Genomic DNA, 22,406 nt, shown 5'->3' with positions numbered 1-22,406 from the left:
GGGCTTTTTTTGTGGCAGTTAGTTTGACGTTAACGGCTGCAAACTTTATTGCGCGTGCATGTGTGTGCGCGCGTGCGAGTGAACAAGAAGTATTTAGATTCTTCACTGCAGTGAAAGTACCTCAGTAGTGAGTGGAAGTACTCCATTACAAGTAAAAGTACTGCATTCACAACCTTCCTGAAGTAGGATGTGCATATTGTCAACAGTTCAAATAGAAGTATTGATTGATGGCCTGTCAGTGTTTAGTGATTTATGTTTATGGATCAATACTACTGCAGTATTAATGTGTATGTTGTATTTTACTGCTGCAGCTGTTTCTAAAGTGATACTTAAAACTATGATACTGAAGCAAAGTACGACAACAAAAACCTGCAGCATCAGGAGAAGTTCTACAATAATCGATGAACTTAAACACTTTTTATTCATGTTAAAGTATAAATGTTAACTCTTGATGAAGTGAAGTCAATGGAACTATATACAAACACGTGGTTACTAATTCAGTGGGTGAAGTACTCCTTTAACTACAGTACTTGAGTAAATATAACCTACTTCAGAGTAGAGAGGGTAGAGAGGGTCGGCGGTTCGATCCTCGGCTGCTACGTGTCCTGTGCCGAAGTGTCCCTGAGCAAGGCACTGAACCCCTAACCGCTCCTCAGCAGCCCGCTGCTCCCAATAAGATAGGGATGGGTTCAATGCAGAGGTTACGTTTGAGTCATACACTGATGGCAGGGGCTAAGTGACAGACTATCAGTAGTGGTGGTAGTACCGTACTTTTCGGACTATAGAGCGCACCGGTATATAGGCCGCACCAGCCGATGCAAAAATAACAATAAAATAATTTGTACATAGATAAGCCGCACCGGTCTATAAGCCACAGGTGTCCCCGTTGAACAGCAAGATGCTTTTAACAGTACGAAAGTTGTCTTCTTCTCAGAACATCATAACATGTCGCTAGCTTCTAAGCTAATTTTAACATTACGGCCAATGGGGAAATGCTAACCGCGATTAGCATCAGCGAATATAATATATCTTCGTACATCTTTTCATGCAGACATACTTACAGACTACGGTCTCTCAAGGCTACCAAACGGAAGAAGTGAAACGAAGCAGCGCGTCTTCTCATTAGAATCTAAAAGCAACGAGAGACCTCAGTCTGTCTTAGCGAGTCGGACATCTACCTACCGGTTCATGATGTGGTGTGTTCAAGGACCCAAATGCAGACTCAGGACAGCAGTTATATTGCAAACCATGATTTATTTATCTCACTCAAAAACACGCACACAAAAAACTCTTGAACAAGTTTTGTCGAACAATTTTTGTAGAACTGGAAGAAAGAAAACTGGAAAAAACGGTAATACGTCACCTAGGAGGCGTCTCCACGCGCTCCGCACAGGCCCAAGCCGGGAAGTGGCTTACGGTACCGGTAACCCCTCTGATCCGAGCCGGAAAGGATCGCTATTGATCGCCTTCGCCCTCCTGTGCACTAAAACCATTAAAGTCCTCTTCTTCAGTGTCGGAATTGAACAGCCTGAGAATTGCTTCGTTCGTGCTTTCAGTCGATCTTTCGTCAGTGTCACTTTGCTATTCATATGCTCCGTGGTGAGACGGCAGAGAGAGCGCCATACAGCGATCATAGTTCGCCGATTGTTGGCCACAATTGTGGCAAATCTTCTAGATATCTTCCAGTTATGATCTTAGTTCATGTATAATTGTGTTTACAGTGTTTACAATGGCTGGTATGATGATGTTGCGCAGACTTTTTTTCTGACTTTTATTTTAATATGTCTGGACTATTTCCGGTATTTTTCTCCGTGACAAATGCTTTCAACAACACGCTGAATGCTACGCTTTTCTAAACATTGTCCTAACTGTACCCCCCCCCCCACAGCATGCGAGTAATATGTGTGTTTTCATCGTCTGCTTTATCTCAGCCATTCCTTGTTTGTTCAGGTGGTGTTTGGACAACCTTTTGGCAGGTGCTTAGTGGTGTTCTACTCAGATCTGTAGCCTCTTTGATTTGATTAAAATAAAAGCTAAACAGACCCCCACCCCACGAGGGTACAGAATCCGTAAAATCCATAATACAGACACACTTACATTACAGACTAAGGTCTCTCAAGGCTACCATACGGAAGAAGTAAAACGAAGCAGCGTGTCGACGTAGCTCTGAGTAGCATTTACGGCTACGTTGCTTTTAGATTCTAATGAGAAGACACGCTGCTTCGTTTCACTTCCGTATGGTAGCCTTGAGAGACCTTAGTCTGTAAGTATGTCTGCATGAAGCATGAAAAGATGTACGAAGATATATTATATATTCGCTAATGCTAATCGCGGTTAGCATTTCCCCATTGGCCGTAATGTTAAAATGAGCTTAGACGCTAGCGAGTCGGACATGTACCGTTAAAAGAATCTTGCCGTTCAACCTTTTTTGTCAACAGTCCTAGTGAGAGGGAGGTCAAAGGTCAAAGGTACTTCATCCATATTGTAGCGACCCTGTCAGTAACAGCTGGTAGCAGAGGGGTTGCTGGTAGCAACTGTTGTGTGTCGGGAGCTCGTAAATGTTGTGTTAGATCGGAACCAGAAGTTGCGGTTGTTGTTGTGGCGGAGAAAAGCTACGAAAAATCCGTATATAAAGCGCACCGGACTATAAGCCAACGCCTCAAAGCGTGGGGTAAAAAGTGGCGGCTTATCGTCCGAAAAGTACGGTACTAGTGGTACTACTAGTAGTCGTAGTTAACCCCAAAAGTTAACAATCAATTCAATTTGTTTAAGTTTTATTTATCATGTTCAAAATTATTATATTACACTATATAGTGTATATATACTAAAGTTTGATTGTGATGAGTGTCACACATGATGTCATATTTCATCAGAGACAAAAGATAAACATGGATCTGTATGAATGTATATTTCTTTAGTGTAAAGCTGTGTTGTCTTGTGTTGTGTGTCTCTGCAGGCTGGTCCCAGTCAGGTGTGGGTGGTGACATCATCAGTGACTCACTGTTGGATTCCCAGAGGACACGTGCCCCCCCCCCTCTCAGGACAGGTCGATTTCTACAGAGGAGGGCGGGACAAAGCGTCTGCGATACGTCGTTAGCTCCGCCCCCTCAGCATGACAGACTTGGAGGCCGACTGTTTGAGCCTCGGCCTCCCCCCTCCCCCCCCCTCTGGACCCCTCCCCCACGGAGGTCGCCGAGCCGCTGGCGATGCTGCCTTGTGTGAAGAGCGAGCCGGAGGACCTGGACCTGGAGCCCATCCGGACCGTGGACCTGTCGGAGATCCAGCCGCTGTCCACTGCCGAGCTGGGCCAGGACCAGATCAAGATGGAGATCAGCGGCCTGGACTACATCAAGTCTGAACATCACCACGGGGACCACCACCACCACCTGGGCCACTTCCACCACGGGGACGTCCCAGATCTGGACCACAAGTCCCACTACGAGCCCAGCTCAGTGTTCGACTACATCTCACAGGTAAACAAGGACCACCATTCACACCTGGTCCCAGGTAGACCCCGGTCACACAATGAAGAACACGCTGCTGTATTCATGACTCGATGACGTCGTGTTGATGGAGCTGCTACAATGTTAGCTTAGCATAGCACTGATGGAACCAGACTCCATTCAGAAAACAAACGTTTAAAAGTTGTTTACTTGTCGTATTGAGAGAAATAACGAAACATGAACTCAGACTTCTTACACATCATCATTGTGTAGATATTTCTGCATCACTTTTATGTTTATTGTGATTAAATCACAACTAAATAGTTTATTTAGAGTTCATAGCGCTGAAGTGAAGCAGCATGGATCACAGGCCACTTTATTAGGTACAGCTTGCTCGTGCCGGGTTGGACCCTTTTGCCTTCAGAACAGCCTTAATTGTTGGTAGCAGAGATTCAACAAGGTGTTGGAAACATTGCTCGCACATGTTGCTCCATGTTAACACGATAACATCACATCCATGATGAGAAGCTCCTGTTCCACCTCATCCCAGAGCTGCTCTGTTGGATGGAGGTGTAGTGACCGGAGGCCGTTGGAGTGCAGTGAACTCGTCGTCGTGTTCAGTGTGAGATGATTGCGCTTTGTGCCATGCTGCACTGTCCTGCTGGAGGCAGCATCAGTTGTCTCTGCTGCTGGAGCCCGGCTGCTTCAAGGTTCCACGTGTTGTGCGTTCAGAGAGGTGTTCTGCAGACCTTGGTAGCAACGAGTGGTTGTTTGAGTTACTGTGGCCTTTCTATCATCTCCATCAGCGTCGGAAACAGACGAGGGCAAAACTACCCCGAAGAAATATAATGTTGCCCTGATATCACTAGAGACGGGCAAAAAACGTCCCATCATGTCCTCTAATAATAATGATCATTTAATGAACTTGTCAAAAACATCGTCGCCTATATGACCCGGTCCAGTTGCCATAGAATGGTTTTGATTTTCGCCTTGAGTGATGTTGCGTGTGCGTGAAGAACCGAACGTTCTAAACGAATAAATAAACGGAGCGCTTCTTCATCAGACCTGAGACTGAGAGGCCGCGGTCCACTCACAGACTCTCACATGTTAGTGCACCTCTACGCTGACATCCACGGTAAACGCATTCAAACGCACAGATCGGGAGCGAAGGACTTTGAAAGTTAGCGGAAAGATTAACGTGAGACAACATCCGGTTTCTTCAGCCCAACATCCGGTTTTCAGAATAAGATGCCAACAAAGTATGAATTATATTCACATTAAGTATGAAACATGCTGCATCTCGTGAGTTAAAGGGAAAATACAGCTAAATTGTGCGTGAGTGTCTTTATTCTTTGATTTGAGGGTTGCAGGAAATTAATAATACCTGACTGACAGTCAATTAAGATATTCTACTAAGTAAAACCTCTGAACTGAATTTGTACCTTCAAATGGCACATTATTTTAATTTTTAAGGTGCTATAAAAATGTTCCACACAATGACTCATTCATAAGTTCAGGACAAAAATGGGTAATATCACAATATTTGAGGTGCTACAAAAATATTTGTTCTCAATAATTCCACACAATGACTGATGTCAATCAAGGCATCGTTGACTTAATAATTGTTCATAGTTGTTTAAAAAATTTAACAATAACAATAAATAACCACAAATAAATTGAATATGATTGTTTGATTTATGTTTGTTTTTTGTTAAATAAATCTAAGAAAACACTTTGAATCTGTAGACTACTGTCTAATAGTCTTATTGATCCATTTGATGACAGTTGCTCATATACTGTAAGCCGAAATAAGTATTTATTATTTAGAACAAAAGTTAAATGTTATTTCACAAGTTTAAAAAAATGCCCCAATTTCTTTTTAGATGCCCTGGATCTCAGTCAGTGGGGACAAAAGTTGCCCCTAAAAATATGTAAATGTCCTACGCTGACCTCCATCCACTCTGCCCATTCTCCTCTGACCTCTGACATCAACGAGGCGTCTTCATCCACACATCTTCTCTTCAGGACCGCTCTCTGTGAACCCTAGAGGTGGTTGTGGGTGAAAATCCCAGTAGATCAGCAGTTTGAAATACTCGGACCAGCCGGTCTGGAACCAACAACCAACAACGTTCAAAGTCACTGAAATCCCCGTTCTTCCTCATCCTGTTGCTCGTCTTCATCACGTCTAGAGGCCGAAAGGCATTGAGATGCTGCCGTGTGTGTGTGTGTGTGTGTGTGTGTGTGTGTGTGTGTGTGTGTGTGTGTGTGTGTGTGTGTGTGTGTGTGTGTGTGTGTGTGTGTGTGTGTGTGTGTGTGTGTGTGTGTGTGTGTGTGTGTGTGTGTGTGTGTGTGTGTGTGTGGGGTATAATATCTCTGTCTTCGTCTGTGTGTTCCAGGTGACGGACACTCTGGAGTACATAAAGTTGGACCACCATGTGGACCTTCAGTGTTACTACACCACCGAGCTGAGCTCCCTGAAGTGCGAGTACCCAGAATCCAACGGCCTGGAGTCCATCCACATGGCCGAGCTCCGCACAGAGCTCAACAAGCTGCGGCCCGAGGCCCTGCCGATGGACGGCATGGGCAAGATGGACCCCGAGTTCGCAGGCGGGGGGGCGTACGAGGCGCCGCAGGCCGAGGCGGGTTCGGGCCCGACGGGCAAAACGCAGAACCCGACGGCGAGGAAGCCTCGCAACACGCAGGTGGAGAAACCGTTCTCCTGCGCGCAGTGCGGCAAGAACTTCAGCACGCTGGGGAACCTGAAGACGCACCAGAGGATCCACACCGGCGAGCGGCCCTACAGCTGCTCGCAGTGCGGCAAGAGCTTCGGCCAGGCCGGCAACCTGAAGCGCCACCGGCTGATCCACACGGGCCAGAAGCCCTACGTGTGCGCCCACTGCCCCAAGGGCTTCACCAAGGCCGACGACCTGCGCTCGCACCAGCGGCTGCACACCGGCGAGCGGCCGTTCGCCTGCCTCGCCTGCGGCAAGAGCTTCGGCCAATCCAAGGAACTGAAGGCCCACCGGCTGAGCCACACGGGCGAGCGGCCGTTCTGCTGCCAGCACTGCGGCAAGAGCTTCAGCAAGGAGTCGGGTTACCGGAACCACATCCAGATCCACACGGGGGAGAAGCCCTTCACCTGCTCGCAGTGCGGGAAGACTTTCAGCAACTCGGGCGTGCTGAAGACCCACGAGAAGATCCATTCGGGCGAGCGGCCGTTCGGCTGCACGCAGTGCGGCAAGAGCTTCGGCCGCCTCGGCCACCTGAAGGCCCACCAGCAGATCCACACGGGGGAGCGGCCCTACGCCTGCCTCCACTGTGGGAAGACTTTCAGCCAGTCGGGACACCTCAAAGCTCACGAGCAGATCCACAAACGGGAGCGCGGAGACACGGCCAGCTCCGGTAGCCCCTCCCCCTCCAGCAGCTCTAGCTCCTCCTCCAGCAGCGACGGCAGCTAAAAGAAACTCCTCCCCCTTGAACAAGATAACTCTCGGATAAACAAAGTATTATTCCTCTTTTTTTATAAATCCTATATATAAAAGTTTCCTTTTTTTCTTACTTTTCATACCTTTTGTGCTCTTTTTGCATCGTATGTTTGTTAGCAGGGTGACGCGACTGATTTGCTCTGACGCAAGTGTTAGTGTGTGTGTGTGTGTGTGTGTGATGATGATGATGATGATGATGATGATGAGGGGCTTGTCGATAATCTTTGGTCCCAAAGGCCCAGTAGTACTTATTCTGGAGTACTTTTATAAAACAAGCACAAAAATACTTCAAGTTTGAGTAACTTGATCTTTTTTTTTGTAACTGAAACCAGACCAGCAGCTCCTGAACCAGGACCCGTTTACAGACCAGTACTTCAGAGGGAGAACATGTACACGATGAATGTTTTACGGTCCGTCTCCGTTAAATCACATTGTATAAATAAGGATTTGAACAGCTGCAGATTTGACCCGTTGTAGGCAAAAGAACAACTAATATTCAGAGAAAAACATCTGACTTTCTGAGATTAAATGTATTTAAGAGGAAAATAACTAAAAACAATTACGAGAAAAACTGAGACTATTCTGAGATTGTAAAGTAAAATATTTGCAAGAAAATAAAAAGGTTTTATTTCTTTAAGGAACCAGCGTTAAGAACCACGGTAACGTGAGCCGCTGTCTGAATGCGGTTGCTCCTCTGAAGTGTTACTACGGTAAAGAAAGATACATAAAGGCATCAGTTGATGAGAAACACTCAAACTGCTGTTCTGTAGTTCTAATCCAAGCGTCATCGTTTATTGAACAAACAGCACCAGCGGTCACGTTGATTCTCATCCATGTCTTTAAGTTGAGACTCTGTTCTTCAGGTGAACCGGCTTCTGGTTCCTCAGTACTCATGAAAGTACTTGTGTTTACTAGTATTTCAGGTCTCTGTTGCTGTGTTAAAGTAAACCTGAGTATCGATCAGATAATCTGCTGACTCCACATTCCTGTGTTCTTCTGTAGCAGAATAAAGAATCATTCCAGTTCAAAGGTTCCGCTCCTGAAGGAGGCCGGTCCAGATCGCTCACTGTGTACACATCTTTACTGATTATGTCATTGCTAATGAAATCTAATACAACAGTTTTTTTAAAGACGACCGTGATGCAGCATCTTGTACTGGAAAAATAATTATTAAAGAAACTAATGAGAGGTCGGCTCCGCTCTGCTTTCTTCTTCTCTGAGCCGGGAATCAAACCTCCGTCCTCTTGTTCTCTAACATGTTTTAATGAGATCAGTATGTCTGATCGTGTTATGACACGTTTTTCTTCTTTAAAACTTTGTGTTCATGTGTGTTTGAGTCATGAATGAAGTTGACGGTTTAGTTGTCATCTGAAAGCTTTGATTAGTGTTGGTTCTGTCGCCCCCTGTGGACTAACGTGGTAGTGTTAGAAACCCTCATTCTACTGCAGCAGGTCTGACCCTCTCAGTCTGCTTCTGGTTCTCCCGGGCCTCCCTTCCCTCCAGCGGGTCCAGCAATACGTCCTGGGTCTCCAGCAGAGATGAGCCAAGATGGCAGCCATTGAGGGTGAGAAGTGTCTTTCTGACCGTGTGAATACATTTTATATTTAAAATAGCGAGTGGATTTACACATTGCAATTTTCACGTGACCTTAGTCTTTATATAATATATATATATTATATATATGTCATATATATATAATATATATATATATATATGTCATATATATATTATATATATAATATAATATATATATATGACATATATGTCATATATATATATTATATATATGTAATATATATATATAATATAAAATCTATATATCATATATATATTATATATATGATATATATATAACATACATATATATAATATATATATATAATATATATATATATGATATATATATATTATATATATATCATATATATATATAATATATATATTATATATATATCATATATATATATAATATATATTATATATATATAACATACATATAATATATATATATATATAATATATATATATATATTATATATATATTATATATATATCATATATATATATATTATATATATAACATACATATATATTATATATATAATATAAGTCTGAGCGTGTGAGTCTCATCTTTTAATTCAGTTTTTATTCATCAGATCTTTAGGTGGATAATATTTTGTCTCTTTTGGAGCTCTCGGTTGATTACTTTACTTTATTTTATTTTTTAAGCTACATTTTCGTTTTGTCCTTCGTGTTTTAATGATGTTCGAGACGTTTCACAGAAGAGCTGAGTTTAACCTGCTGGACTGACCGTTTGTACATGTCAGCATGAAGTGCATACATGTGACACAGCAGCTGTCGCTGTGCACGTGCAGAAGAGTCTCTTGGGTTCCTGCTCTAAACAACTGGAAGTCTGACATTTTTGATTTTGACATTTCTTTAACAAACTTTCCCAGATAATTTATCACATCAACTTCAAATTGAGTGGACAATCTAAAGGCCGTAGTGATGAAAGGTCATGAGAAGCTTCTGGTTTCATGGAGCGGTGAGGCGTTCTTCATGCTTTGCGTCATACATCAAGCTGCTCATGCTTGATAAGAATCATGGCTCACAGTGCTGCTATGTGGAGTTTTCATCCACAGTAAAGTGAATTGAATTGATGGTAGCTAATGCTAACACAACCTACTAAATACCAGCGTATTTAGAGGTGAATGCTAACATGCTATGCTAACAGTGAAATGGCGCTCCAGACACGTTGAGAAGAGTTTTATTGCGTAGAGCAGACGAAGCTTTAACGTTCACGCCATCAGCTGACTCACAGCAGAGTGAGAAGTGATGAAGAGGAGAGGCACCATAGGATGAGCAAGCAGGAAGACGATAGGTTGATAGATCTGGCTCCGCCCCCAGAAATCAGACAGACAGCCAATTGGTCTCAGATGGTCGACGCGACGACCTTCTCGATGACCTTGGTGACGGTGGTGGTGGTGGAGGAGGAGGAGGAGGAGGAAGTGGACGAAGATCTGAGAGAGACGTCACAGGAGGTGAGAGAAATCTGTAAAGCTCCACATGTAAAAATGTATTTTCAAAAACTTTCCAAAAAATCACAAATGAAGGATTTGAATGATGTGAAATACATCCGAGCTCATGTTTTGGCGCTAATAACCTGCAAATTAAATTGTTGTTTGACTATATGTTTCTGTTTTTATCGTCGATTTCCCAACACGTGAGGACATTGCAGAAATAGTTCACTTTTTTAATTATTGCGTTCTTTCTACTTTGTGTCAGAGATTGTGTGTAAAACAGAGACGTCTCACTCTGCCGAGTTTCTGGTTTTAACTTCTTACCCGCCTCCCTCTCCGTCCAGCAGCCTCCTGTACTCGGCGATCTCCATCTCCAGCCTGGTCTTGATGTCCAGCAGCATCTGGTACTCCTGGCCCTGCCTCTCCAGGTCGGCCCTCAGCTGCATCAGCTGCTCCTCCATGGAGGTCACCTGCATCTGGTACCCAGACAGCTGCATGGAGTACCGGCTCTGGGTCTCGTTGAGTTGGGCTTCAAGAGACGCTTTCTACGGAGAGACGGAAGAGTTAGAGGACAGACGACACCTGGAGTCTGTTATTGTCTCTAAGAGGACACCTGGAGTCTGTTGTTGTCTCTAAGAGGACACCTGGAGTCTGTTATTGTCTCTAAGAGGACACCTGGAGTCTGTTATTGTCTCTAAGAGGACACCTGGAGTCTGTTATTGTCTCTAAGAGGACACCTGGAGTCTGTTATCGTCTCTAAGAGGACACCTGGAGTCTGTTATTGTCTCTAAGAGGACACCTGGAGTCTGTTGTCGTCTCTAAGAGGACACCTGGAGTCTGTTATTGTCTCTAAGAGGACACCTGGAGTCTGTTATTGTCTCTAAGAGGACACCTGGAGTCTGTTATCGTCTCTAAGAGGACACCTGGAGTCTGTTATTGTCTCTAAGAGGACACCTGGAGTCTGTTGTCGTCTCTAAGAGGACACCTGGAGTCTGTTATCGTCTCTAAGAGGACACCTGGAGTCTGTTATTGTCTCTAAGAGGACACCTGGAGTCTGTTATCGTCTCTAAGAGGACACCTGGAGTCTGTTATTGTCTCTAAGAGGACACCTGGAGTCTGTTGTCGTCTCTAAGAGGACACCTGGAGTCTGTTTGTGTCTCTAAGAGGACACCTGGAGTCTGTTATTGTCTCTAAGAGGACACCTGGAGTCTGTTATCGTCTCTAAGAGGACACCTGGAGTCTGTTATTGTCTCTAAGAGGACACCTGGAGTCTGTTGTCGTCTCTAAGAGGACACCTGGAGTCTGTTGTTGTCTCTAAGAGGACACCTGGAGTCTGTTATTGTCTCTAAGAGGACACCTGGAGTCTGTTGTCGTCTCTAAGAGGACACCTGGAGTCTGGTATCGTCTCTAAGAGGACATCTGGAGTCTGTTGTCGTCTCTAAGAGGACACCTGGAGTCTGTTATTGTCTCTAAGAGGACACCTGGAGTCTGTTGTCGTCTCTAAGAGGACACCTGGAGTCTGTTATTGTCTCTAAGAGGACACCTGGAGTCTGTTATTGTCTCTAAGAGGACACCTGGAGTCTGTTATTGTCTCTAAGAGGACACCTGGAGTCTGTTATCGTCTCTAAGAGGACACCTGGAGTCTGTTATCGTCTCTAAGAGGACACCTGGAGTCTGTTATTGTCTCTAAGAGGACACCTGGAGTCTGTTATCGTCTCTAAGAGGACACCTGGAGTCTGTTATTGTCTCTAAGAGGACACCTGGAGTCTGTTATCGTCTCTAAGAGGACACCTGGAGTCTGTTGTCGTCTCTAAGAGGACATCTGGAGTCTGGTATCGTCTCTAAGAGGACACCTGGAGTCTGTTATTGTCTCTAAGAGGACACCTGGAGTCTGTTATTGTCTCTAAGAGGACACCTGGAGTCTGTTATCGTCTCTAAGAGGACACCTGGAGTCTGTTATCGTCTCTAAGAGGACACCTGGAGTCTGTTATCGTCTCTAAGAGGACACCTGGAGTCTGTTATTGTCTCTAAGAGGACACCTGGAGTCTGTTGTTGTCTCTAAGAGGACACCTGGAGCCTGTTTTTGTCTCTAAGAGGACACCTGGAGTCTGTTGTTGTCTCTAAGAGGACACCTGGAGTCTGTTGTTGTCTCTAAGAGGACACCTGGAGTCTGTTATTGTCTCTAAGAGGACACCTGGAGTCTGTTATTGTCTCTAAGAGGACACCTGGAGTCTGTTATCGTCTCTAAGAGGACACCTGGAGTCTGTTATCGTCTCTAAGAGGACACCTGGAGTCTGTTATCGTCTCTAAGAGGACACCTGGAGTCTGTTATTGTCTCTAAGAGGACACCTGGAGTCTGTTGTTGTCTCTAAGAGGACACCTGGAGCCTGTTTTTGTCTCTAAGAGGACACCTGGAGTCTGTTGTTGTCTCTAAGAGGACACCTGGAGTCTGTTATTGTCTCTAAGAGGACACCTGGAGTCTGTTGTCGTCTCTAAGAGGACACCTGGAGTCTGTTTGTGTCTCTAAGAGGACACCTGGAGTCTGTTGTTGTCTCTAAGAGGACACCTGGAGTCTGTTTGTGTCTCTAAGAGGACACCTGGAGTCTGTTGTTGTCTCTAAGAGGACACCTGGAGTCTGTTATTGTCTCTAAGAGGACACCTGGAGTCTGTTATTGTCTCTAAGAGGACACCTGGAGTCTGTTGTCGTCTCTAAGAGGACACCTGGAGTCTGTTATTGTCTCTAAGAGGACACCTGGAGTCTGTTATTGTCTCTAAGAGGACACCTGGAGTCTGTTGTCGTCTCTAAGAGGACACCTGGAGTCTGTTGTCGTCTCTAAGAGGACACCTGGAGTCTGTTATTGTCTCTAAGAGGACACCTGGAGTCTGTTATTGTCTCTAAGAGGACACCTGGAGTCTGTTGTCGTCTCTAAGAGGACACCTGGAGTCTGTTATTGTCTCTAAGAGGACACCTGGAGCCTGTTGCAGTGTCTCCGTGGACGTGGACATCAGTAATCCTCACCATGCTCAGCTGTGATTGGAGCTCGAGCTGCAGAGACTGAAGTTGACTCTTCACGGTCTTCACCTCTGACGTGGTTGATTGCATCGTCACCTGTGCGGTCGCCACCTCCGTGTTGAGCATCTCCGTCTGATTGGACGAGAGGACCGAGTCACTCACAACTTCAAGAAGATAAAACCTCGAGTGACGTGGCTCTTAAAGGATCCATCCTCCCACCTTGCTCTGGTACCAGGACTCCAGCTCCTTGTTGGTCTTGGCGTTGATGGTCTCGTAGTGGTCCCTCATGTCCTCCAGGACCTTGGAGAGGTCCTGCTGAGGAGTGGCGTTCACCTCCACGTTTACCTGGCCGCTCATCTGAGTCCGCGAGGTCATCAGGTCCTGCAGGAGGACAGAGAGGACGTCAGAGACGAGACAGGGACGCGGTCTAACTAAGCCACACTTAACTCTCCTAATAATGGCTTCTTGGCTAACGTTAGCATGCTAACATCCGGGTACCTCCTCGTGGTTCTTCTTCATGTTCGCCAGATCGTCGTTCAGACTCTCGATCTGCATGCTCAGGTCGTTCTTGGCCAGGCCCAGTTCTCCCAGCAGCATCTTGAGCCCGGCGATGTCGGCCTCCACCAACTGACGCATCGACAGCTCGTTCTCGAACCTGCAGAGTTTAATGACCGCAACACAAGAGGGACAAAAAGAATGAATGTGCAAAAAAGCTACACAAGTGATATCAAAGAAAACGTCATTGATGAGACGAGCTCCAGAGAGTCCAGTTTAACCATGTTGGTACTGTATGGTGTCAGTAGTTAGTGTACATGTTGGTACTGTATGGTGTCAGTAGTTAGTGTACATGTTGGTACTGTATGATGTCAGTAGTTAGTGTACATGTTGGTACTGCATGGTGTCAGTAGTTAGTGTACATGTTGGTACTGTATGGTGTCAGTAGTTAGTGTACATGTTGGTACTGTATGATGTCAGTAGTTAGTGTACATGTTGGTACTGTATGGTGTCAGTAGTTAGTGTACATGTTGGTACTGTATGGTGTCAGTAGTTAGTGTACATGTTGGTACTGCATGGTGTCAGTAGTTAGTGTACATGTTGGTACTGCATGGTGTCAGTAGTTAGTGTACATGTTGGTACTGTATGGTGTCAGTAGTTAGTGTACATGTTGGTACTGTATGGTGTCAGTAGTTAGTGTACATGTTGGTACTGTATGGTGTCAGTAGTTAGTGTACATGTTGGTACTGTATGGTGTCAGTAGTTAGTGTACATGTTGGTACTGTATGGTGTCAGTAGTTAGTGTACATGTTGGTACTGTATGGTGTCAGTAGTTAGTGTACATGTTGGTACTGCATGGTGTCAGTAGTTAGTGTACATGTTGGTACTGTATGGTGTCAGTAGTTAGTGTACATGTTGGTACTGTATGGTGTCAGTAGTTAGTGTACATGTTGGTACTGTATGGTGTCAGTAGTTAGTGTACATGTTGGTACTGCATGGTGTCAGTAGTTAGTGTACATGTTGGTACTGTATTGTGTCAGTAGTTAGTGTACATCAGTAGTTAGTGTACATGTTGGTACTGCATGGTGTCAGTAGTTAGTGTACATGTTGGTACTGCATGGTGTCAGTAGTTAGTGTACATGTTGGTACTGCATGGTGTCAGTAGTTAGTGTACATGTTGGTACTGTATGGTGTCAGTAGTTAGTGTACATGTTGGTACTGCATGGTGTCAGTAGTTAGTGTACATGTTGGTACTGCATGGTGTCAGTAGTTAGTGTACATGTTGGTACTGTATGGTGTCAGTAGTTAGTGTACATGTTATTACTGCATGGTGTCAGTAGTTAGTGAACATGTTGGTACTGTATGGTGTCAGTAGTTAGTGTACATGTTGGTACTGTATGGTGTCAGTAGTTAGTGTACATGTTATTACTGCATGGTGTCAGTAGTTAGTGTACATGTTGGTACTGCATGGTGTCAGTAGTTAGTGTACATGTTGGTACTGCATGGTGTCAGTAGTTAGTGTACATGTTGGTACTGTATGGTGTCAGTAGTTAGTGTACATGTTGGTACTGCATGGTGTCAGTAGTTAGTGTACATGTTGGTACTGTATGGTGTCAGTAGTTAGTGTACATGTTGGTACTGCATGGTGTCAGTAGTTAGTGTACATGTTGGTACTGCATGGTGGCAGTAGTTAGTGTACATGTTGGTACTGCATGGTGTCAGTAGTTAGTGTACATGTTGGTACTGTATGGTGTCAGTAGTTAGTGTACATGTTATTACTGCATGGTGTCAGTAGTTAGTGTACATGTTGGTACTGCATGGTGTCAGTAGTTAGTGTACATGTTGGTACTGCATGGTGTCAGTAGTTAGTGTACATGTTGGTACTGTATGGTGTCAGTAGTTAGTGTACATGTTGGTACTGCATGGTGTCAGTAGTTAGTGTACATGTTGGTACTGTATGGTGTCAGTAGTTAGTGTACATGTTGGTACTGTATGGTGTCAGTAGTTAGTGTACATGTTGGTACTGTATGGTGTCAGTAGTTAGTGTACATGTTGGTACTGTATGGTGTCAGTAGTTAGTGTACATGTTGGTACTGTATGGTGTCAGTAGTTAGTGTACATGTTGGTACTGCATGGTGTCAGTAGTTAGTGTACATGTTGGTACTGCATGGTGTCAGTAGTTAGTGTACATGTTGGTACTGCATGGTGTCAGTAGTTAGTGTACATGTTGGTACTGCATGGTGTCAGTAGTTAGTGTACATGTTGGTACTGCATGGTGTCAGTAGTTAGTGTACATGTTGGTACTGTATGGTGTCAGTAGTTAGTGTACATGTTATTACTGCATGGTGTCAGTAGTTAGTGTACATGTTGGTACTGCATGGTGTCAGTAGTTAGTGTACATGTTGGTACTGCATGGTGTCAGTAGTTAGTGTACATGTTGGTACTGCATGGTGTCAGTAGTTAGTGTACATGTTGGTACTGTATGGTGTCAGTAGTTAGTGTACATGTTGGTACTGCATGGTGTCAGTAGTTAGTGTACATGTTGGTACTGTATGGTGTCAGTAGTTAGTGTACATGTTGGTACTGTATGGTGTCAGTAGTTAGTGTACATGTTGGTACTGTATGGTGTCAGTAGTTAGTGTACATGTTGGTACTGTATGGTGTCAGTAGTTAGTGTACATGTTGGTACTGTATGATGTCAGTAGTTAGTGTACATGTTGGTACTGTATGGTGTCAGTAGTTAGTGTACATGTTGGTACTGTATGGTGTCAGTAGTTAGTGTACATGTTGGTACTGTATGATGTCAGTAGTTAGTGTACATGTTGGTACTGTATGGTGTCAGTAGTTAGTGTACATGTTGGTACTGTATGGTGTCAGTAGTTAGTGTACATGTTGGTACTGTATGGTGTCAGTAGTTAGTGTACATGTTGGTACTGCATGGTGTCAGTAGTTAGTGTACATGTTGGTACTGTATGGTGTCAGTAGTTAGTGTACATGTTGGTACTGTATGGTGTCAGTAGTTAGTGTACATGTTGGTACTGTATGGTGTCAGTAGTTAGTGTACATGTTGGTACTGTATGTCAGTAGTTAGTGTACATGTTGGTACCGTATGGTGTCAGTAGTTAGTGTACATGTTGGTACTGTATGGTGTCAGTAGTTAGTGTACATGTTGGTACTGTATGGTGTCAGTAGTTAGTGTACATGTTGGTACTGTATGGTGTCAGTAGTTAGTGTACATGTTGGTACTGTATGTCAGTAGTTAGTGTACATGTTGGTACTGTATGGTGTCAGTAGTTAGTGTACATGTTGGTACTGTATGGTGTCAGTAGTTAGTGTACATGTTGGTACTGTATGGTGTCAGTAGTTAGTGTACATGTTGGTACTGTATGATGTCAGTAGTTAGTGTACATGTTGGTACTGTATGGTGTCAGTAGTTAGTGTACATGTTGGTACTGTATGGTGTCAGTAGTTAGTGTACATGTTGGTACTGTATGATGTCAGTAGTTAGTGTACATGTTGGTACTGTATGGTGTCAGTAGTTAGTGTACATGTTGGTACTGTATGGTGTCAGTAGTTAGTGTACATGTTGGTACTGCATGGTGTCAGTAGTTAGTGTACATGTTGGTACTGTATGGTGTCAGTAGTTAGTGTACATGTTGGTACTGTATGGTGTCAGTAGTTAGTGTACATGTTGGTACTGTATGGTGTCAGTAGTTAGTGTACATGTTGGTACTGTATGTCAGTAGTTAGTGTACATGTTGGTACTGTATGGTGTCAGTAGTTAGTGTACATGTTGGTACTGTATGGTGTCAGTAGTTAGTGTACATGTTGGTACTGTATGGTGTCAGTAGTTAGTGTACATGTTGGTACTGTATGGTGTCAGTAGTTAGTGTACATGTTGGTACTGTATGGTGTCAGTAGTTAGTGTACATGTTGGTACTGTATGATGTCAGTAGTTAGTGTACATGTTGGTACTGTATGGTGTCAGTAGTTAGTGTACATGTTGGTACTGTATGGTGTCAGTAGTTAGTGTACATGTTGGTACTGTATGATGTCAGTAGTTAGTGTACATGTTGGTACTGTATGGTGTCAGTAGTTAGTGTACATGTTGGTACTGTATGGTGTCAGTAGTTAGTGTACATGTTGGTACTGCATGGTGTCAGTAGTTAGTGTACATGTTGGTACTGTATGGTGTCAGTAGTTAGTGTACATGTTGGTACTGTATGGTGTCAGTAGTTAGTGTACATGTTGGTACTGTATGGTGTCAGTAGTTAGTGTACATGTTGGTACTGTATGTCAGTAGTTAGTGTACATGTTGGTACTGTATGGTGTCAGTAGTTAGTGTACATGTTGGTACTGTATGGTGTCAGTAGTTAGTGTACATGTTGGTACTGTATGGTGTCAGTAGTTAGTGTACATGTTGGTACTGTATGATGTCAGTAGTTAGTGTACATGTTGGTACTGTATGGTGTCAGTAGTTAGTGTACATGTTGGTACTGTATGGTGTCAGTAGTTAGTGTACATGTTGGTACTGTATGATGTCAGTAGTTAGTGTACATGTTGGTACTGTATGGTGTCAGTAGTTAGTGTACATGTTGGTACTGTATGGTGTCAGTAGTTAGTGTACATGTTGGTACTGCATGGTGTCAGTAGTTAGTGTACATGTTGGTACTGTATGGTGTCAGTAGTTAGTGTACATGTTGGTACTGTATGGTGTCAGTAGTTAGTGTACATGTTGGTACTGTATGGTGTCAGTAGTTAGTGTACATGTTGGTACTGTATGTCAGTAGTTAGTGTACATGTTGGTACTGTATGGTGTCAGTAGTTAGTGTACATGTTGGTACTGCATGGTGTCAGTAGTTAGTGTACATGTTGGTACTGTATGGTGTCAGTAGTTAGTGTACATGTTGGTACTGTATGGTGTCAGTAGTTAGTGTACATGTTGGTACTGTATGGTGTCAGTAGTTAGTGTACATGTTGGTACTGTATGGTGTCAGTAGTTAGTGTACATGTTGGTACTGTATGTCAGTAGTTAGTGTACATGTTGGTACTGTATGGTGTCAGTAGTTAGTGTACATGTTGGTACTGTATGGTGTCAGTAGTTAGTGTACATGTTGGTACTGTATGGTGTCAGTAGTTAGTGTACATGTTGGTACTGTATGGTGTCAGTAGTTAGTGTACATGTTGGTACTGTATGTCAGTAGTTAGTGTACATGTTGGTACTGTATGGTGTCAGTAGTTAGTGTACATGTTGGTACTGTATGGTGTCAGTAGTTAGTGTACATGTTGGTACTGTATGGTGTCAGTAGTTAGTGTACATGTTGGTACTGTATGGTGTCAGTAGTTAGTGTACATGTTGGTACTGTATGATGTTCTCCAGCAGAGGGAGACAAAGCGGCCACATCTCTTTTTAAATCTTTCATTTCGCTGAAACACTGTGTCTAAAGCGTTGATCTTAGTTTGGTTGATGTTCCAGATGTTTAAGGACAGACGTGGAGTGAACGAGTCACGCACTTCATTCTGAAGTCGTCCTGAGCCAGCTTGGCATTGTCTACGCTCAGCAGCACCGAGCCTCTGACCAGGAACGGAGTCCTGGATCTGAAAGACAATTAAACATTGTGAAGTGACCAATCAGAAGACAGGACGGTGAGGTGTGCACTCGGACTAAATACATGAACATATACACATTTGTATGTTTGTGGGTTTTCTGCAACATAAATATAAAATATCCCTCAAAAGAAATGTGATGAGTGTTGCAGATATGAGTGTTTGAGGCGTGGCAGCGGCACCTGGACCTGCACCTGGATCTGGTCCACACAGGTGTGTCGAGCTGCTTGTCTTCACACCTCCTTTTATTACAGAAGTTCATCCCTGAGGGCTGCTCTGCTCTATTCAGGGCGTGGCTCTTTGATTGATACTCAACCCACAGGGTTTGATTTCATCCTCCAGCTCGTCTCTTAATCATCTCTTGCTTTTGCCCGTTAGTTCATAGAGAAGAACTGACTGTGAATTTATTTAGTGCTTTGTCATCAACTTTCTTCTTTCTTTTGTTCTTTTCATCGGTTACAGAAGTTGAGAGCTGCTACGCTTAAATATCTTTTACCAGAATACTTCTCCCGTTATTAGTTCATAACGTTATTAACTCCAGACGAGTGGCTCAATAACCTATAAATAGATATTTCTCATCTTTTCTTTAGTGGTTCGATTTTTAAAAGCCCTTAAAACAGGTTAATAAAACACGACCACCAGCAGAACCCGGAGTACCCGGAGCAGAACTAAAAAAGAAGCACAGACGCCACACTGAACACCCCACGCTGCCCCTCTTCCTCACCGCCCTGCAGCTCTGCGATGGTCACAAAGAAGTGGCTGTAGTCTCTGCTGCTCGGGCCGACCTTGCTCTCCACAAACCCCCTGATCTTCAGCTCCAGCTCTCCGTTGGACTTCTCCAGCACCGCCACCTTGGCCAGGTAGGTGGCCAGGCGGTCGTTGAGGTTCTGCATGGTAAACTTCTCGTTGCCGACAGAGTTGCTGCTGTCTGCAACGCCACCGCCGCCACCGAAACCTCCTCCGCCACCTGAGCCAAAGCCTCCTGAGCCGAAGCCTCCACCACCACCTGCTCCACCTCCGAAACCGTAGCCACCGCCACCACCGCCGCCAGAAGAGAAGCTCCTGCTGGCCTGGGAGACCCTGATACCACCACCTATTGCTCCTCCCGACATGCTGTAGGAGCTCATGCCTCCACCGTAGGAGGATCTCGCAGAGCCGAAGCCGCCCATCGAGGATCTCTGTGAGACCATGGCCATGATGAGGACGATGATGGAGTGACAGAAGAAGAGGTGTGGCTCGTCTTCTCCGGTGGAGGGAGTGGAAGAGGAGAGAAGTGAGAGGAGACGGATACGTTTGCTTCTTTTAAAGGATCTCAGGTGGGCTGAGCTGCAGATGAGGGGGCGGGTCCACGGTCCACACCCCCAGAGATGGAATGGAGCCGAGTACAATAAGTACTGCGTTTTGAGGTACTTGTACTTGCTGTATGTCCAATGCAACTGTTTTGTGCACCCTTTTCTGCAACTTTATGGTTTCCTTCACTTCCACCTGTGCAAGAAGTCAGCTCCATGTTTTTAAAAAGTCACATCACAGAACTGGTTCTGTGATGTTTTTACTGCAGCTCAGAAATATTACAAAAATTTGATCCATCTCTGACAAACTCACCGACACCTTCGACATCTGCCAGCTTCCTTTCACCAAACCAGACATCGATCGCATCGATCCATTTCATCAACACAGGGGCTGCGTTCAGCTACAACATTACAGGATTGCATCAACAATTACATGTGACACTAGTCTATGGACTTGTTGGTCTTGATGTGACACTAGTCTATGGACTTGTTGGTCTTGATGTGACACTAGTCTATGGACTTGTTGGTCTTGATGTGACACTAGTCTATGGATTTGTTGGTCTTGATGTGACACTAGTCTATGGACTCGTTGGTCTTGATGTGACACTAGTCTATGGACTTGTTGGTCTTGATGTGACACTAGTCTATGGACTTGTTGGTCTTGATGTGACACTAGTCTATGGACTTGTTGGTCTTGATGTGACACTAGTCTATGGACTCGTTGGTCTTGATGTGACACTAGTCTATGGACTCGTTGGTCTTGATGTGACACTAGTCTATGGACTCGTTGGTCTTGATGTGACACTAGTCTATGGACTCGTTGGTCTTGATGTGACACTAGTCTATGGACTTGTTGGTCTTGATGTGACACTAGTCTATGGACTCGTTGGTCTTGATGTGACACTAGTCTATGGACTCGTTGGTCTTGATGTGACACTAGTCTATGGACTCGTTGGTCTTGATGTGACACTAGTCTATGGACTCGTTGGTCTTGATGTGACACTAGTCTATGGACTCGTTGGTCTTGATGTGACACTTGTCTATGGACTCGTTGGTCTTGATGTGACACTAGTCTATGGACTCGTTGGTCTTGATGTGACACTAGTCTATGGACTTGTTGGTCTTGATGTGACACTAGTCTATGGACTCGTTGGTCTCGACATGACACTAGTCTATGGACTCGTTGGTCTTGATGTGACACTAGTCTATGGACTCCTTGGTCTTGATGTGACACTAGTCTATGGACTTGTTGGTCTTGATGTGACACTAGTCTATGGACTCGTTGGTCTCGACGTGACACTAGTCTATGGACTCGTTGGTCTCGACGTGACACTAGTCTATGGACTCGTTGGTCTCGACGTGACACTAGTCTATGGACTCGTTGGTCTTGATGTGACACTAGTCTATGGACTCGTTGGTCTTGATGTGACACTAGTCTATGGACTCGTTGGTCTTGACGTGACACTAGTCTATGGACTCGTTGGTCTCGACGTGACACTAGTCTATGGACTTCTTGGTCTTGATGTGACACTAGTCTATGGACTCGTTGGTCTTGATGTGACACTAGTCTATGGACTCGTTGGTCTTGATGTGACACTAGTCTATGGACTTGTTGGTCTTGATGTGACACTAGTCTATGGACTTGTTGGTCTTGATGTGACACTAGTCTATGGACTCGTTGGTCTCGACGTGACACTAGTCTATGGACACGTTGGTCTCGACGTGACACTAGTCTATGGACACGTTGGTCTCGACGTGACACTAGTCTATGGACTCGTTGGTCTCGACGTGACACTAGTCTATGGACTCGTTGGTCTTGATGTGACACTTGTCTATGGACTCGTTGGTCTTGATGTGACACTAGTCTATGGACTCGTTGGTCTTGATGTGACACTAGTCTATGGACTTGTTGGTCTTGATGTGACACTAGTCTATGGACTCGTTGGTCTTGATGTGACACTAGTCTATGGACTTGTTGGTCTTGATGTGACACTTGTCTATGGACTCGTTGGTCTTGATGTGACACTAGTCTATGGACTTGTTGGTCTTGATGT

General features: G+C 44.4%; 2 protein-coding genes across 4 annotated transcripts in view; one reads left to right on the top strand and one right to left on the bottom strand.

Moving 5' to 3' along the window:
• LOC306787135 (uncharacterized protein) overlaps positions 1–8,132 on the top strand; it is a 9,029-nt gene extending 897 nt beyond the window's left edge. For all 3 annotated transcript variants that reach the window (XM_079282186.1, XM_079282187.1, XM_079282185.1), the window contains exons 2-3: positions 2,957–3,473; positions 5,840–8,132. In XM_079282186.1, the coding sequence (XP_079138312.1) occupies positions 3,207–3,473; positions 5,840–6,901 (1,329 nt within the window). In that variant the 5' untranslated portion in view covers positions 2,957–3,206 and the 3' untranslated portion in view covers positions 6,902–8,132. The remainder of the gene's footprint in view (positions 1–2,956; positions 3,474–5,839) is intronic.
• A 1,231-nt stretch (positions 8,133–9,363) lies between these two features.
• On the bottom strand, positions 9,364–20,303 carry LOC306787139 (keratin, type I cytoskeletal 50 kDa-like). The gene is made up of 7 exons (XM_079282193.1): positions 19,763–20,303; positions 18,971–19,030; positions 13,460–13,616; positions 13,181–13,342; positions 12,968–13,093; positions 10,273–10,493; positions 9,364–9,948 (listed from the first exon to the last, which is right to left on the bottom strand). The coding sequence occupies exons 1-7, from the start codon at positions 20,257–20,259 to the stop codon at positions 9,861–9,863; spliced, it is 1,311 nt and encodes a 436-aa protein (XP_079138319.1). The 5' UTR covers positions 20,260–20,303; the 3' UTR covers positions 9,364–9,860.
• Between the last annotated feature and the right edge of the window lie 2,103 nt (positions 20,304–22,406).

The sequence above is a fragment of the Melanostigma gelatinosum genome (genome assembly GCF_949748355.1).
Source record: "Melanostigma gelatinosum genome assembly, chromosome: 13".
Lineage (NCBI taxonomy): Eukaryota > Metazoa > Chordata > Actinopteri > Perciformes > Zoarcidae > Melanostigma > Melanostigma gelatinosum.
Note: the sequence above shows the minus strand (reverse complement) of the source record. Positions and strands in the feature narration are given on the sequence as shown.

Bases quoted from the DNA above. Each gene is read 5' to 3' on its own strand.
- LOC306787139 (XM_079282193.1), bottom strand. From the start codon at position 20,259: ATGGCCATGGTCTCACAGAGATCCTCGATGGGCGGCTTCGGCTCTGCG. The intron at 13,343-13,459 runs GTACCCGGATGT...GTCCTCCTGCAG, and splicing joins TGAAGAAGAACCACGAGGAG to GACCTGATGACCTCGCGGAC. The intron at 13,094-13,180 runs GTGGGAGGATGG...TCGTCCAATCAG, and splicing joins AGTCCTGGTACCAGAGCAAG to ACGGAGATGCTCAACACGGA.